The 15,883-nt window shown below is 40.4% G+C and overlaps 1 protein-coding gene across 11 annotated transcripts in view; it reads left to right on the top strand.

Annotated features, from left to right (window-relative positions):
* ATP9B (ATPase phospholipid transporting 9B (putative)) overlaps nt 1-15,883 on the top strand; it is a 229,832-nt gene that overhangs the window by 41,827 nt on the left and 172,122 nt on the right. For 10 of the 11 annotated variants that reach the window (XR_004677674.1, XM_034996241.1, XM_034996244.1 and 7 more), the window contains one exon: nt 7,677-7,728. Coding sequence is in view for 10 of the 11 variants with exons in the window: in XM_034996241.1 (XP_034852132.1) it covers nt 7,677-7,728 (52 nt within the window). In the remaining variant the exon portion in view is untranslated. Of the gene's footprint in view, nt 1-828; nt 864-7,676; nt 7,729-15,883 lie in introns of all 11 variants that reach the window. The other variant, XM_034996247.1, reaches the window with a different exon arrangement.

Genomic DNA, 15,883 nt, shown 5'->3' with positions numbered 1-15,883 from the left:
CGTGTTAACTGCTTAATATTGCATTATCAGAATTATTTCATTTGACCAAAGAATTATATTAGTTAGAACCTATTTAGAATATGTTTCATTTTCTAAAACCTCCTTTTATAGATAGATATATTACACATAAGTAATTGGATGTTATTCTTGGGATTTAGAAACTTCAAGAAGGAAAGGTCAATGGAAGTAAGAGAATATTAGAAAGAAAAGGCTTATTAGGTTATTGTAGGAAAAGGCCATTAAGAAAACCCCTCAGTGTCAGACTTGGAAGTTTTCAGGTGCCCCAGTGGGTGACTGAGTGGGCCGCCTGCTCTGGGTGGAAGTGCTTCTGCACGCCCTGACTTCTCTGAGGAACGGTGGATGAATGGACTGCCTCTGTTTTTTCTTTTCCTTTTCTTTTTTTTTTCCTGTTTTTAAGGCGCTAGAATAGCTTTTAAAAAACATTCTTGTTGGAGAAGTTGTACTAGGGCTCTTACAAGAATAGTTTGAACCCTTGCTGCCATCTGGTGCCGTGTACCCAGCCTGAGCCACCTCGTGGAGATGTTTGGTACAAGAAGGTCTTTTTCCCCAAGACTAAAGTGGGCTTTATCTTGCTACAGTAATCTCTATACAGAGAATGTTGTTGGGTGTGTTTGTTTGATTTTACAAAATGGGACAAAATTGAACATACTGATTTTGCAGCTCATTTCTGTAGCATTCAGTTGTCTGGACACTGTAAGTTACTAGCTTTTGATCCATGGTTAGATTTTCAGGTGGTGTCTGTGTTCTCTGTTATTATAAAGTGCTGTGTGAGCACCCTTCTACATCCATCTCTGTCTCTTTCTGTAGGATAAATGCTGACGTGAGAGACGATTGAGCCATATGTGAGTCAAACACCAGTGTTTATTACCTCACAGTTTCTGTGGTCAGGGATTGGGGTATAGACTGGTGTGGGTCCTTCTCAGGGCTGTAGTCACCAGGTGGCCATCACCTCCAGCTCCCTGGAGGGTTGTTGGCAGGCTCAGGGCCTCAGTTCCATGAGATTTTGGCTGGAGGCCCCTCCCTCATTCCTGTCCACAGTGGGGGGCGGGGGGGAGCCCTCCACAGGGCAGCTCACAGTGGCCTGCCCGGAGGAGGTGGGAGTGCCCGCAGTGTGGACTCGCGGGCTGGGACCTGGTGGCAGCGGTGACATCCATCACCTCTTGTTTCCCTTGGAAGAGACGGTATAGTGTTGATGGTGGGGTTTGAAGAGCAGGTAGTCTCTCGTTGTGGATCAGGGAATGCTATTTGGCCTCATTTCCTTTGCTCTCCTGTTTAGGCACGTTCTCCTTCCCTTTGCAGCCTAGGTTGGTGGAGTGGTGCGCCCTTTGGTGCTTCCATTTTTACTGAGTAACATGTGAGCCCTTCTTGGCCACGTTGTAAGAGCTCATCTCTTCAGTCATATAGATGGATGTGAAAGATAGACATCTAGATCTACGTCTGGGCATTCCCCTTGAGCTTCTTGCTGGCCTCCCAGGTGTGCTTTCCACCTGCGAGAGGTTGATGAGTGACGTGGGCCTTTGTAGACATCCAGGTAAACGTTTTACTTGAATGTGGTGGTAGCTGTATATCTTTCTTTCTGTTTGTCACTTCAGTGCTCCATGGGCAGCGCGGTGTGGATAGTCCTCCCACACTAGATCCGTATTATATACGAGCATGTGTACGGTCCCTACCTGACCCTGATGTTTACAGATTTGGCAGCAGAAGGACTTCTAAAATATTTTCACTAACCTTTAGGAAATGTTGTTGTACAGTAAAAAATAGGGGTGGCCTCTGTACCTGACTTAGTTTTTTTGTATTTCCAGTTTTACACTCATATTAAAAAATTTGAGACATAATTTCTAGTAATTACTATGAAATGATAAATTTTTAGTGGATTTATGTTTGTTAAACCAATTTTGTGGTTTTTGTAGTGATAAAAGTTACTGGTTGACTTAACCATCATAAAGAAATAGTAACGATATGGTTGCAAATGGCTTTGTCCTTTTATTTTTTATTTAAGGATCCTAGCAGTACTTATCACTAACCAGAAAAGTAATTTCTCTGTTATTTGACCATACTGCTACTCAGGAATTAATGCTTGGATATTTCCATGGTGGATTTTATGTTTGAGGGTAGCCCTTCTAATTCTGTATCTGAATGTGAAATTAAAATTAGTGTATTGATAGTCATTGTATGGGTCTTTGAAATGTGTTCACCAAATCTGGACCAGTGTCTCCTCACAGGAGAGCAGCAGCCTGGGACAATGGGAGAGAGTAGAATGTGGGCTTTCATGTTAGATGAATCCGGGTATAAACAGCCTCAAACTCTCCCTCGGAGAAGCAGCTCATTGACATGCACTTAGAAAGTGGTAGGCTAGAACTGTACAGAGTCAGGGTTAGATCATGCATGCAGGGCGAAGAAAGAAAACCCGAAGATTGTTTCCTGGCTTAAGAAGGAACCCTCCTAAGAAGTACCTAAAATTGTAGACAAATATGTCGACTTAAATATTATTACTTGAGGAATGTGTCAAGTAGGGTAACTGTTTGGAACAGGAGACTTAGAAGTTGAAGGTTGTCCAGGTCCTAACATCAGCTCTGAAGTCCAGGTGTTTGAGAGGGATCCAGAGGACACAAGCAGAGCAGGATTGAAGGTGACACTTGAGGGTCCTCCTTCATTACTCAGCCTAAACATCTTTTTTAACAGCTAAATTTGAAAGACAGTTTCTTTATCCTGTTTTTTTGAGGGAATGCAATTTAATAAATATTTTAAACAATTTAATAAGTATTAGCATGCATATTTTAATACCCAGAACAAACACTACAAAAAATATGCATAGAGATACAGTCTGAGATACTAAGATGGACTCCTGAAAAGGGTTCAGGTAACACACAAGAAAGCAGGAAATTTGAAACTGAAGAATGAATACCAGAGGAAACCAACAGAAAACAAATAATAAAATGCAGACTTACACTCTAATGTGTCAGTAATTACTTTTATTATGAACAGTCCGAATATACCAATCCTGAGATAGAGTGGATAAAGAAGTGAGACCCAGGGCGCCTGGATGGCTCAGTCGTTAAGCGTCTGCCTTCGGCTCAGGTCATGATCCCGGGGTCCTGGGATCGAGCCCCGCATCGGGCTCCCTGCTCCACGGGAAGCCTGCTTCTCCCTCTCCCACTCCCCCTGCTTGTGTTCCCTCTCTCGCGCTCTCTCTCTCTCTGTCAAATAAATAAATAAAATCTTTAAAAAAAAAAGAAAAGAAAAGAATTGCCAGTTGATATCCACAATATATATAGAAAATTTGGCATCAGGATGACGTGGAGTTTATTCCAGGTACCTAAGGCCCATTTCAACATTCTAAAATCACCCAGTGTAATCCACTCTATGAACAGGCTGAAAGAAAATTATATGATCATATCAACATGTGACTACATCCAACACCCATTCATGATAAAAACTATCCACAGTCTGGATTAGATGGTAATTACCTTAATTATGTTTAAAGGGCATCTGTAAAAACATATAGCCAACATCATACTTAACAGTGAAATTCTGAATGCCTCTCCTTTCAGATTGGGAGTAAGTCAAGGATGTTTGTTCTTAACCACTCTTATTTAACTAACATTTCTAGCTACATAGAATAAGGCAAGTAAAGGAAATTAAAGGAATTCAGATTGGAAAGGAAGAAATGAAAATGTCCCCATTTGCAGACGACATGATTGTGTATATAGACAATCCCAAGGAACTGATGAAAAACCTGGAACTAATGATAATGAATAGGTTCAGCAAAGTGGCAAATTATAAGATCACCACTCAAATATCAATCCCATTTCCAACATGTGGAAACTGAAATTAAAAATGAAGTACTCTTACAGGCATTACTGTGAAAACAAAATCTTAGGTATGCTGAAAATAACTGTGTTCATGAAAGTAATCAAAGACTGTAAAATTCCAGTTTTCCTAAAACTGAATATAGGTTTAATACAATTCCCATTAAAATCTCAGCGAGGTTTTTTTTTTTTTTTTTTTTTTTTTAGAGTTTTTTTTTATTTATTTGACAGAGAGAGACACAGCGAGAGAGGGAACACAAGCAGGGGGGGTGGGAGAGGGAGAAGCAGGCTTCCCGCGGAGCAGGGAGCCCGATGCGGGGCTCCATCCCAGGACCCCAGGATCATGACCTGAGCTGAAAGACGCTTAAAGACTGAGCCACCCAGGTGCCCCGAAGTTTTGTTTTTTGTTTTTACTTTTTTAGATAAAATAAGCTTATTCTAAAACTAATTTGTCAAGGCTAAAATGGCAAAAACAGCCTTGACAAGGAGAACAAAGTGAGAAGGATCACTTCCTGATGTTAAGGCATACTACCTAGCTTTATTTACCAACACAGTGTGTAAGAAGAAATAAAGATCAGTGGAACGGTGTGGGGAACCCAGAAATAGACACACCCAAATGCTCAAGTGATTTTTTTAAGAAAAAAATTCCATTATGATAACATTGAAAAGAATAAAATACTTATAAATAAAATAATTGTTAAGAATAAGCAACAAAAGTGCAAAACTTGTACTTTGAAAACTACAGAGCAGTGTCAAAATATACTAAAGACGACCTAAATAAATGGAAAGACATCATATATATCATGGATTAGAAGTATTAATATTGTTAAAATGGCAGTACTCCCCAAATTGATCTACATATTCTGTGCTATCCCTCTCAACATCCCAGCTGACTTTTTTGCAGAAATTGACAAGCTGATTCTAAAATTATATGGAAACACAAGGGACCCAGAATAGTGAAAAACAGTTTTGAAAAAGATGAATAAAATTGTAGTATTCACACTTTTCCATTTCAAAGCTTTATTCAATGTTAGAATAACCTAGACAGCGTAGAACTTGCAAAAATTCAGAATTGAAAGTTCAGAAATAAAGCCTTAAATTTGTGGTTAATTGCTTTTCAACATGGGTGCTTAGAAAACTCCATGGGGTAGAGGGTGTATTTAGGTGAGTGCTTTTTTTTTTTTGACCCAGTACTGTTTGTGAGATTCTCCCATTTTGTTGTGTGTAGCCGTAATTCATTCATTTTGTTGTTACGTAGTATGTCTTTTATCCATTCTACTGTTGCTGGATATTTGGGTAGCTTATTAGTCTTGCCTATTAGAAATGATAATTCCATGTCATACTTGGCTCAGTTGGCACACATTGCTAGCGTGTATATACCTAAAGAGTGGAATTGTTGGGTTTTGGGGTGTGCGAGGTTCCACTTCAGTAGATACTGCAAATGATTTTGCAAGGTAATGTATCCAGTTATACTGTAATGAGCAGTGTGTAAGAGTTCCTGTTGCTTCACATGTTTGCTGACAGTTCGCATTGTCAGCCTTTATACCTTAGCATTTCCAGTATGTATGTAGTAGTTGTGGTTTTAACACACATTTTCTTGAAAAATAATCAAGTTGGACACCTTTTCATATGATTTGGGGAATCTTTCTCATTTGGGAAGAGCCTGTTAAAATCACTTGCCATTTTTCTTCTAAGTTATCCCTTCTTTTCTTAACCGTTTATGGGCCGTTGTGTATTCTGTCTGGGAGTTTCTTATTAGTTATTATATGTTGCAATTATTTTTTCCTCCCTGGTGTGCTTTGTTGAAGAGATGTTCTTAATTTTGATTAAGTCCGCTTTATTAATCTTTTCATTTGGAGTTAGTTGGGGATTTTTGTTTTGTTTTTTAAATTTTTGTTTGTGGAGAAGGGGGAATCTTGTTAGGGTTGGTGGGGAAGAAATTACTCCCTACCAAAAAGTTGTGAAAATATTCTGTAATATCTTTTAGGGCTTTATAGTTTTGACTTTGACATTTAGAAGCAGAATTCATTTGGAATATATTCTTATGTTTTGATTGATATAGAGCTTTAGTATTTATTAGCTCCTGTCATCTCCTATAGATACCTAATAAATTAGTTTCTCAGTACTGTTTAGTGAGAAGACCAGTGTCCTCGTTGGTCTGCAGGAGCATCTTTCTCATTAATCTAGTGTCCATTTTTGTGTGAGCCTCCCTTCTGGAGTCTCTGTGTTCCCATTGGTATAATTATCTATCTTAGAGGAATACCATCTTGTCTTAATTGCTCTACTATTATTAATATTTTAGTTTTGTTATATTGTAGAATCAACCTTCCACGTTTCTCACATTTGTCTTGTTCATTCTTGGCCTTGGCATTTCCCTCTAAATATTAGGAATACCTTGTCAATTCCTCTCAAAAAACATGTTACGATTTTGATTGGATTTGTGTTAAATATATATATCACTTGATGGGCACATGACATCTTTGCATTCTGATTTTAGAGAGTGATATATTCTGTGTGTTTAGGTTTTATTTAACTTCTCTCAATAATGTTTGATAGCTTTTGTTTAGAGAACTTGTCTTTTGTTAGTTATAGTCTAACCTTAGTTTTTCTTATTACTGAAATGGGCGTATTTAAAAAATACTTTCTTGCTGTTCATTACTTCTATTTATATACTTGTTTCCTAGGTCATTAATTTCTGTTTTTATATTTGCTTGCATCCTTGTACTTTCTTTGGGGTTCATTGGCTCCCCCTGCCCCTGCTTTCAAGTGGATATTTAGCTTGTATTTTTAGCTTCCTTTATATATTGTATGCATTTAATTGTGTATATTTTCCTCTTAACACTTTCCTTTGGCTCTGGCAGAATGGTTTCACACTCTTTGCTGCGCTGAGTTTTTATTATCATTCAGTTAAAAATATTTTCTAATTTCCATTGTGATTTCTTTTTTGACCTAATAGTTCTTTAGATGTTAATAATTGACCTTTCTTTATTCATGTTAGAAAAAGGTAGCTTTGTCCCACAACATATCGTTTTCACCTTTAACGACTTATATTTGTTTTTATTGCTTGCTTACTGACAGGTAATCCATTTCTTTATCATGTGTGGGTAAATCTTTACTTAGGTCTCAAAAAATATAAGTACTTCATGAAATTGTGTGAAGTGTTCTTACTATATATTTTTTCTTTAGTTTGATACAGCTTTTCCAATTGACAAAATTATTAGTAATGATTAAATAAATATACGAATAGCGAATACTTGTATAAGTTTATATGCTCTAAGTACCTTTGAGTTTTTGTCCTTTTCTGCTTTATAAAAGAATATCTCTCAAATTTATAGGGTTTACTTTTTTGTCTGCTCAGTTGTACATTTATTCATTTATTCAACATTCAGTAAGTGTTTTATTTATGATGTGTTCTGTTTTGTGTTAGGCTTTGGAAGAATCCTATTCTCACTTTCCAGGGTTATTTAGTCTACTAGGGAGAATATAATTTATTATAGGGCAAAAACTGCTATATTGTATGTGTGGGTTCAGTTAACAGTTAAGAGGCCACAGAAAAGGCAATATTTAACATTTTTCAGAAATGGAGAAGTTTTCAAGTCATCACAAATGCTGTTTTCATGGTTTGTTAACAGGGGAAAGAATCATTAAAAAAGTCCAACTAAAAAATGAATTTAAATATAAATTATACAAATTGTTAAATTATTAATGTTAATTGCTTCAGTATAAATTTTAATTATAACTTTTTTTTTAGTTAGTTGTTTTTACTAGCTATTTCTACTTTGTAATAGAATGGTATTACTTTATAAACTTGCATATAGATAATTAGTGTTTTATATTACTCTGCAGAATCAAAGAATTCCATCGGACATGGTATTTCTTAGGACATCAGAAAAAGCAGGTATTTTTATTTGTATTTAAATTGCTGATCATTTAGTATTTTAGCTGTTTAATTTTCATTTTGAAAGGTAAAAGTTAAATTTATTCTTATAAAAAGTTTTCTTCGAATGATAATACATTGAATTCATTAATTCTAAATCACATTTAACTGTTGATATTTAAAATGAAAATCTTTAGTGTATATGTTTGTTTTAAAAAATATAATCCTATCACAACCTTTATATCAAATGAGTGCTTTCATTCAAAGCTATATTGATATCTAAGTAATTAAATGATGTTGCTTGAAATTTGATTGCTATTCTGTATTTGCAGTTTTATTAATTCAGCAAACGTTTATTTACGTTTATTTACCATAAGATGGGTGGGGGGAACAGAAGAGGAAGCAGACAGTTTGTGTAGGTGAGTTGAAGTGGGCTTCGCAGGATAAATGATAACTTATATGACCTGAGCTTTCACCAGCGAGAAGAAGGTGGAAAAGGGGAAATGAGATGGAAGCCTCATGTGGTCAAGGAGAAGAACTGTGTGTTCATTAACAGAAGAGTTCAGCTACACCTAATAATCAAGTACACTTGATACATTTACTTTATTGTGTGTTACTCAACGGGAGGTTTTGTTCTTCCTGTGGAGCAGACTAGAGAGCTCCTCTTCCAGTCCATTCCCTTTCTTCTCAGAAATACAGCTGGACTCCGTTTCCTGTCCAGTGAGATGGGGCTGTGCTCTGAGGGCTGGCCAAAGGAGGCCAGCTGGCTGCTTCCAGGCCTGGTCTTCACCTCTTCTGTAGCTCCATGGAGCCATGTGTCTCGAGTAAATGCACCCAGGGTTGTTGCAAGGCTTGGATTATTCTCCAGAGTTCTGAAAAAGTTGCTTTGGATGATTTTTACTGATGTTCTCATTATAGTTCTGGAGAAATGGATTTTCAGAGATTTTCACATTGCCATCCCTGTTTACATCACCTATTGTTTATGATGTTTGTCTTTGTTTCTAAATGTATTCAATATAATGAATAGAAAAATGTTTGCGTTTGAGAAATGCTTTCATATTAATGACCCTTTTAATGATTGTGGTAGAAATATATATGAGATTAAGAACATTATCCTAAATATGGAAATGTTTTTTAGATAATTAACTTAAAAGAAATAACAGGTTTTGTTAGGGGATAAAAGATGAAGGAAATCCAGCACTTTAAAACTGGAAGATGATGAGAACTGTCCATTTTCTAGAGGAAGAGTCTGAGGGCTGAACAATATGAATGCCTTGTTGAAGATCATGTGACTAACAGCAGTTTTAGTTCTTCAGCCTCTGAATGACTTATAGCCAGCAAAACATAGATAGAATATTAGAGCATTAGGCAAATGAGATACTCTATATTATGTTAGCTTTGGATAAATAACATATCTAAACTGATGACTTTTTTTTTTTTTTTAGAGATTTTATTTATTTATTTGACGGAGAGAGAGAGAGAGAGAGCACAGCAGGGGGAGTGGCAGGCAGAGGGAGAGGGAGAAGCAGGCTCCCCGCCGTGCAGGGGGAGCCCAATGCGGAGCTCGATCCCAGGACCCCAGGATCATGACCTGAGCCTAAGGCAGACGCTTAACTAACTGAGCTGCCCAGGTGCCCTAAACTGATGACGTTTTAAAAACATTTTCTGGGCGCCTGGGTGGCTCAGTTGGTTAAGCGACTGCCTTCGGCTCAGGTCATGATCCTGGAGTCCCTGGATCGAGTCCCGCATCGGGCTCCCTGCTCGGCAGGGAGTCTGCTTCTCCCTCTGACCCTCCTCCCTCTCATGCTCTCTGTCTCTCATTCTCTCTCTCTCAAATAAATAAATAAAATCTTAAAAAAAAAAAAAATTAAAAATAAATAAATAAATAAAAATAAAAACATTTTCTTTCCCTCTAGTTTTCCTTTGGGTTTCATGTTATAGGGACATGTTGTAGTATAATGATACTTCATATTTTGTAGGTCCTGGATCTCTTTGAGAATCTTTTTTTTTTTTTAATTTTTTTGAAAGATTTTTATTTATTTATCTGACAGAGAGAGAGCACAAGCAGGGGGAGCATCATAGGGAGAGGGAGAAGCAGGCTTCCCCGCCGAGCAGGGAGCCTGACTCAGGGCTCGATCCCAGGATGGTGGGATCATGACCTGAGCCAAAGGCAGACGCTTAACTGACTGAGCCGCCCAGGCGCCTCTAAGCTTACAATTCTCAGTTTTATTATTTTTTTCTATTAAATTTAAATTGTTACAATTCACTGATTGTAGATATACAGATATTAAAATGTCAGATTGCTATTTCATGCTGTTTTTCTTCTTTTTCTGAAATGGACCAAATAGCTTCACAGCTGGATAAAATGTGTGTCATGATATTGCTTTAAATCAGGAATTCTTAGCTTTGGAAATTCTGTTTCTGTGACTTTAAGTGATTATTTTAAGTTTTTTAATTGTCTCGTTTTCAAAAGTACACATACTCAGAATTTTTTGTGTATCAACTAACGCTATTGATATTATTACTTTTCAGTTTCAGTTCAGAAGAATCTGATAGTGCATTGTCTACTAAAATAAAAATCTTCAAACCCTAGCCAGTATAAAAGTCTTAAATCTGTGTGGTGTGTCGGAGCTTGGACAGTTGCAGCTCAGGGAGTCTCTTTGTGGTGTCATATTGACTGTGTATTAACACAGGGCTTTCTGTGGGGCCGGCATCTAATTGTTTAGAATGCAGATGAAGCTGTTGATGGATCTGGGGACTGATGGCTTAAATTCCAATTAATCAATTGCTTCATCAGTTTCTTAATTCAGATCAAATATCTCCTGAATGCACACAGTTCTTTTAGTGGTATTAAGAGAAATTAATGCTTTAGAACTAATTTTCATCAATCTCTTATAAATGCCAATATCTTTTTCACTTGTCTCCTCAGTGATGACCTTATAGTTTAAGTGTTTGGGACATATTACAATAGCTCAGCCGTCACCTGTTAGTGGTGCAGGGGTAGGTAAATGACACTGTACTCATCCACATTCTCTCTTTGGTGCTATTCATCTTCCCACCAGCTTAAAAATTTCATGTGGAGTCATTAAGTCATATAAATGATTTAGAAATTAAGTTTAATGGGAAACGATCTGGTATTACATATGTGAAGTCAATGTCTGTTTTTCTTTTGTTGGGCATATACTGTGCCCATCTCTCTCAGAGCTATTGGATTCCTGAGCTGTGCAGACAATCTACTAATATTACAGGATAACTTATCACCGTGTATGACAGACTCCGGTGCTCAGTCTCATCGTGTCCCCTCACTTACTTTATCACCACTTGAGGCAGCTCTCCTGTGTGACACATAGCCTAGTTGATCTTCATTTGATTGTCATTAAACCTGTCCTTTCCTGTCAGCTCTTGTCAATTATACAAAATAAAATCAAGTATTCATAAGAAGTCTGTAACGGGATATAAGCAGACCAATTTAATAATTCATTTTTGCTGAGCCTTCACTGGCCTCCATTGTAGCTAGTGCTTGCTGTTAAACATTATTAGATGTAGTACGTGTAAGACACGGCAAGTTGGCCATACTTCTGACTTTGCTACAGTTCAGTCTCTTTTTTTAAATCCTGTCAGTTACTGCGAGGTTGGTAATGTGAACTGTACTCGAAGATAAGCAATATGTCTATTGCCCCTAAATTTTTAAAGCAGCATATAATTATTTAACGTGAAGCATGTCCTTTTTTCTTTAAAGAAAGACAACTATAGGGGCGCCTGGGTGGCTCAGTCGTTAAGCGTCTGCCTTCAGCTCAGGTCATGATCCCGGGGTCCTGGGATCGAGCCCCGCATTGGGCTCCCTGCTCCGCGGGAGGCCTGCTTCTCCCTCTCCCACTCCCCCTGCTTGTGTTCCTTCTCTCGCTGTGTCTCTGTCAAATAAATAAATGAAATTTAAAAAAAAAGACAACTATATTGCTTCCAGTGTTTAATAAGTTTACAGAACCTAGGTATTACTTTCACTTTTAGAAACAGAATATTCGAAATATAGAAGACTCTAGAGATTCTCCCTTCTTCTTCTTTTCTGTATTAGAAAGCAAACCTAGAGCAGAGCTGTTGGCACTGACATCTCAAAGTATGTGTCCGACAGAATCTAGAATCCGGTCCCAACGCGGCTCCTTTTGTATCAGAACACACATAAGCACATACACACACACGTATAAACATGCATATATTTTAAGAGGAAAAAAAAAATCAAGTTTGAAAACTGTTTAACTGTAAAATAACATCCACTACAAATTTTCCTATTCTCCTTTTTAATTGAAACCAGTTTGTAAAATATTCTCCTTGTGGTGGGTCCTTTGGCAAGTAATGCATAACAAAATTTATTTATGTGTTTAGATACATCTTTCGAAGTACATGTAGTCAGACAAAGGTCCCCTGGGTAAGTCTTCACTTGATACAGTAGATGACTCAGAAGTCATTTCATAGCGCTCCATCTTCCGGAGCCTTGGGAAAGTGACTTGGCCTCTGACCCTCCTGGAATCGTGCTGGCAGCACCGTGGCAGAGAGCAGCTACAAGGCTTGGAAGTGCCGTTGGTGAAGGGTTTGCATGGGGCACGTTCCAGATCCTGAACTGTGATTAGGTGAAGGTGCATTGGCTGGCGGAGAAAAGTAGTAAGAGCAAGAAAACGCTCATGGTACATGCAGGACTACAGCTGCTTCCAGAGGGCTCAAGGGAGAATGCGTCTAGCACGGATGTGGGTTTGCACAGACCCGTTTTAGCGTTAGGACACTATGTAAGAGGTGTCCTGGGCTGGGCTCGGTGAAGATACGTTCTGACTGACCTGTCTACCTTCACTAGTTCCCCAGACTTGAGAAAGAGGTCGCTAAATGAGTTCCCGGCGTACGGCTCTCACTGGCAGACTTCAGTAGATTTTCCTCTGAATTTTACAATGCAACTCTGAAGTCAGTCCGATTCCCCCCCACCCCCCGTGCAGATGAAAACTTTAGTGGGGCGAGGTAAGTGGCCGGGAGCATTGGTGAGTGAAGTGCAGAGCTGGTGTTCAGCTCAAGACTGGCCCTTCCTGCTGTGCCCCGGGAACAGGAGCCTCTCTTAGAGCACGGCTGACACTCGGGGCCACGTCGCTCTTCACTGGCGCCGTCGGTCTTACCTGCCGTAGGCTGCTGAGCAGCACTCCCGCCCCAGGTCACGAGATACCAGCAGCAGGTTTGAAAACAAACAGGGTCTCCACAAGGTTCCAAGTGCCCGCACTCCAGCGGGGAATCACCCCTGGTTGAAAAGCGCTGGAGGACTTTTTTGTTTTCATTGAAGAGAATCCCTAAGTGTCCAGTTATGTATCTTTTGAGACTAATTAATATTCTTCAGAGATCCTCTCAGTAAGAACAAACTGATTCTGTGGCATTTGCCTCTGTGGGGAAGAAGCTTCTGCTCCTGCCAGTGCAGCCCAGAATTTGGGGACTGGCTCCATCTCCCTGCTGCTGCCAGGCTAGGGCCAGGGCGTCACCCTGCAAGGGGTGTCCACTAGCCGCGCACTTCCCCAGGCCTGGTGGACTGGGCCTCCCTTCTGCTCACCAGCTCCCACCCAGAGGCAAGAGCTCTGCCCCGTTTTGATAGTCTGGGAGTAATGGAGCCCCAGCTGGTTAGCCCCACCAGCTAGCTTGTAGGGCCGGAAGGGCTGCCAAAATGCCTCCCCTAATCCCAGCGCCCACTTAGAAGCAAGCAAGGTGCCCCTCCAGATAAAACTGGTTGCTGTCCTCTTCCATTCTCTTGTGTCTTGGCCCAGACCTTTGCAGACCTTGCTCCAGTTCATGCCTACGGGTGGTGGTGAAAACAACGGAGAGCTTGGTGGCCAGTCGTTCAAAGGGAGGATCCATGATGTATACCAACAAAGGACAGAGCAGCCCAGTGAGAAACTTCACCACCAGAACCAGGGGAAGAGTCAGCCAAAAGGAGTCCCACAGGATCACGCTCAACACTGCGTGCATGTGCTAGTCTGCTCTGCTCAGGAGGAGTCAGAGTGGGGCAGTCTTGAGAAGGTCTCCAGGAGACACATCCATGAGCAGAGCCAAAGCCTTGCTTGTCTCGGGGGCCCTAAGCACAGTCTCTGGGTGTCCTGCTCACGGCCAGTGGTAGTTCCTGCGAAGCTGAGCTTAGAAATAGAATCACATCCCTCCCCGTTGGTCTAGAAGATTGTACGTGTGCCCAAACCATGGCTGTGGGCCCAGGAGCGTGGACAGAGACAACCTGCAAGCTGCTGGTCCATTCCTGGCTGAACTAAGGGCAGAATCAAGAACGAACTTCCCAGTTGGGGAGAATAGCCTCTAAGCCATGTGTATCCAGTGGGAAAGGGTGAAAATCTGACTCCGTGAGTTCAGACACCACTTTTGACCAACAGGAAGTTGATGTGGGGCCAGGAGCAGCCCCTAGAAAGCCAGGAATTCAAATCTGGTCAGGGACAGGAGGGGGTTGGTGCATGCTACAGGGTAAATGGACTTCACAGAATTAGGTCAGCCAAATCACAAAAAAGAAACATGTCTGAACAACCAGCACTCAAAATGTTTGATGTTTGTATAACAGTTGAGTGTTCACTAATCAACTGTGGCGGATTTTATGTGATTGTACAGCAGAGGGGTTTGAAGTCACATGGGCCTCCTGATGGCATTGTGCCATTCATCCTGCCCGTCCCAGTGAGACCTCAGGGCAGTGCACCTCTGAGCTTGAAGTAGGGGCATGTTCCCTACCGACTGTCCAACAGGACCTCAAATATATATAGGCCAGGACTGGCGCTTAGTAGATGCTCAGTAAATATTAGTAGCCTTCTTGTTCAGAGAGAAATGATTTTTTATTATGCATATATGTCTCCATATATTTTCTGAGGAGTGTGGAACAGTTTCTAATCAAGAAAGTAGATACCATATTTATTTCTTCTTAGTTTGGAGCGTTGTGTTAGTTTCTCCCCATAACGATCTTTGGAAGGTATTTTCTAAATGAGCCAGGCCCCGAAGAAGTGTACTTGTATTACATCCCATGTCCCTGAATTCCTCTCCCTGGCACTTTATCTGCCCTCCTCCCACCCCCCAGTGGTCTCTGTAATTGTGGTCCTTTGGCCCTTGAGGTTCAGAGGGATCCCCGTCATGGCAGAAAAGACAGTTACACTCACAGAGCTAGTCTACTGCTTTGTGAAGCAGACTTTTCTGGATGCCACGGGTCTTCTTTCCCTCAACTGCACGTTGTATCTGCTTTTCATTTCCAGCCGAATCCCTGCCCCTCTGACTTTCACAGAAACCGCTCCATCTCATTTCTAGAACAGGACGCTGGGTGTGCCCCAAGTGATGGAGGGTGGGTTCTGTTTTAGAATCCTGAGTCTGGGCTACTTGTCAGCACTACGTGTGTGTCCCAGAACTTGTTTTACTCCTTTGGATTTTGCTCATTTGCTTCTCTGATTATTAGACGAAACACTGAGGTCAGTAGAACCCTTGGTCCCCGGAAGAATGTTCTCGGTGTAGTGGGTGTCGTGTGGATTTTGAGTACACGTGGAAGAGAAGCTGTGTGTAAGCCCGTGTTGAGGAGGGGCGCAGCCGCGCCCTGTGACTTGGGGTACAAGTTGGCGGCACTGCTGCATTGGCTGCAAAATCTTCAAGTCTGTATTTCCATTTTTGAAGCTATCAGTAAATCTCTTCTTAACATTTGTCAGTGTGTACAATCTCCCCACCACTATCCAGTTTTATTTTTGTTGTTTTAATTATAAATATCTAATAGTTTATTTTAACCATTTTAAATCACCTTAACAATTTAACTGTTAAATAACCATATTATTTCAGCTGCTTTTTGGGTAAGTGATTGTTTTGTTTTGGAGGGAGAGAGAGAGGAAGAGAGAAGGTGGGGGGGACGCAGAGGGAGAGAGAATCCTAAGCAGATGCCACGCCAAGCGCGGACTCAGTGTCATGACCATGAGATCGTGACCCAAGCTGAAATCAAGAGCTGGACGCTTAACTGACTGAGGCACCCAGGCCCCCCTGGATAAGTGATTTTTAACAGGTTCTGTTAGATACCAGAAAACTCAACCAGCATCGTCTGGTTCTGTCTTCTGAATCTAAGCAACTTAGAAGCCACCACATTGGAAGTTTTAGGCCCTCTCTCTACTGGGTGACCACAGCCTGTGAGCAGCCACGG

This window comes from Mirounga leonina, unplaced genomic scaffold, assembly GCF_011800145.1.
Source record: "Mirounga leonina isolate KUSES-001 unplaced genomic scaffold, KU_Mleo_1.0 Mir_93, whole genome shotgun sequence".
Lineage (NCBI taxonomy): Eukaryota > Metazoa > Chordata > Mammalia > Carnivora > Phocidae > Mirounga > Mirounga leonina.
This window is presented reverse-complemented; position numbering and strand designations above follow the sequence as displayed.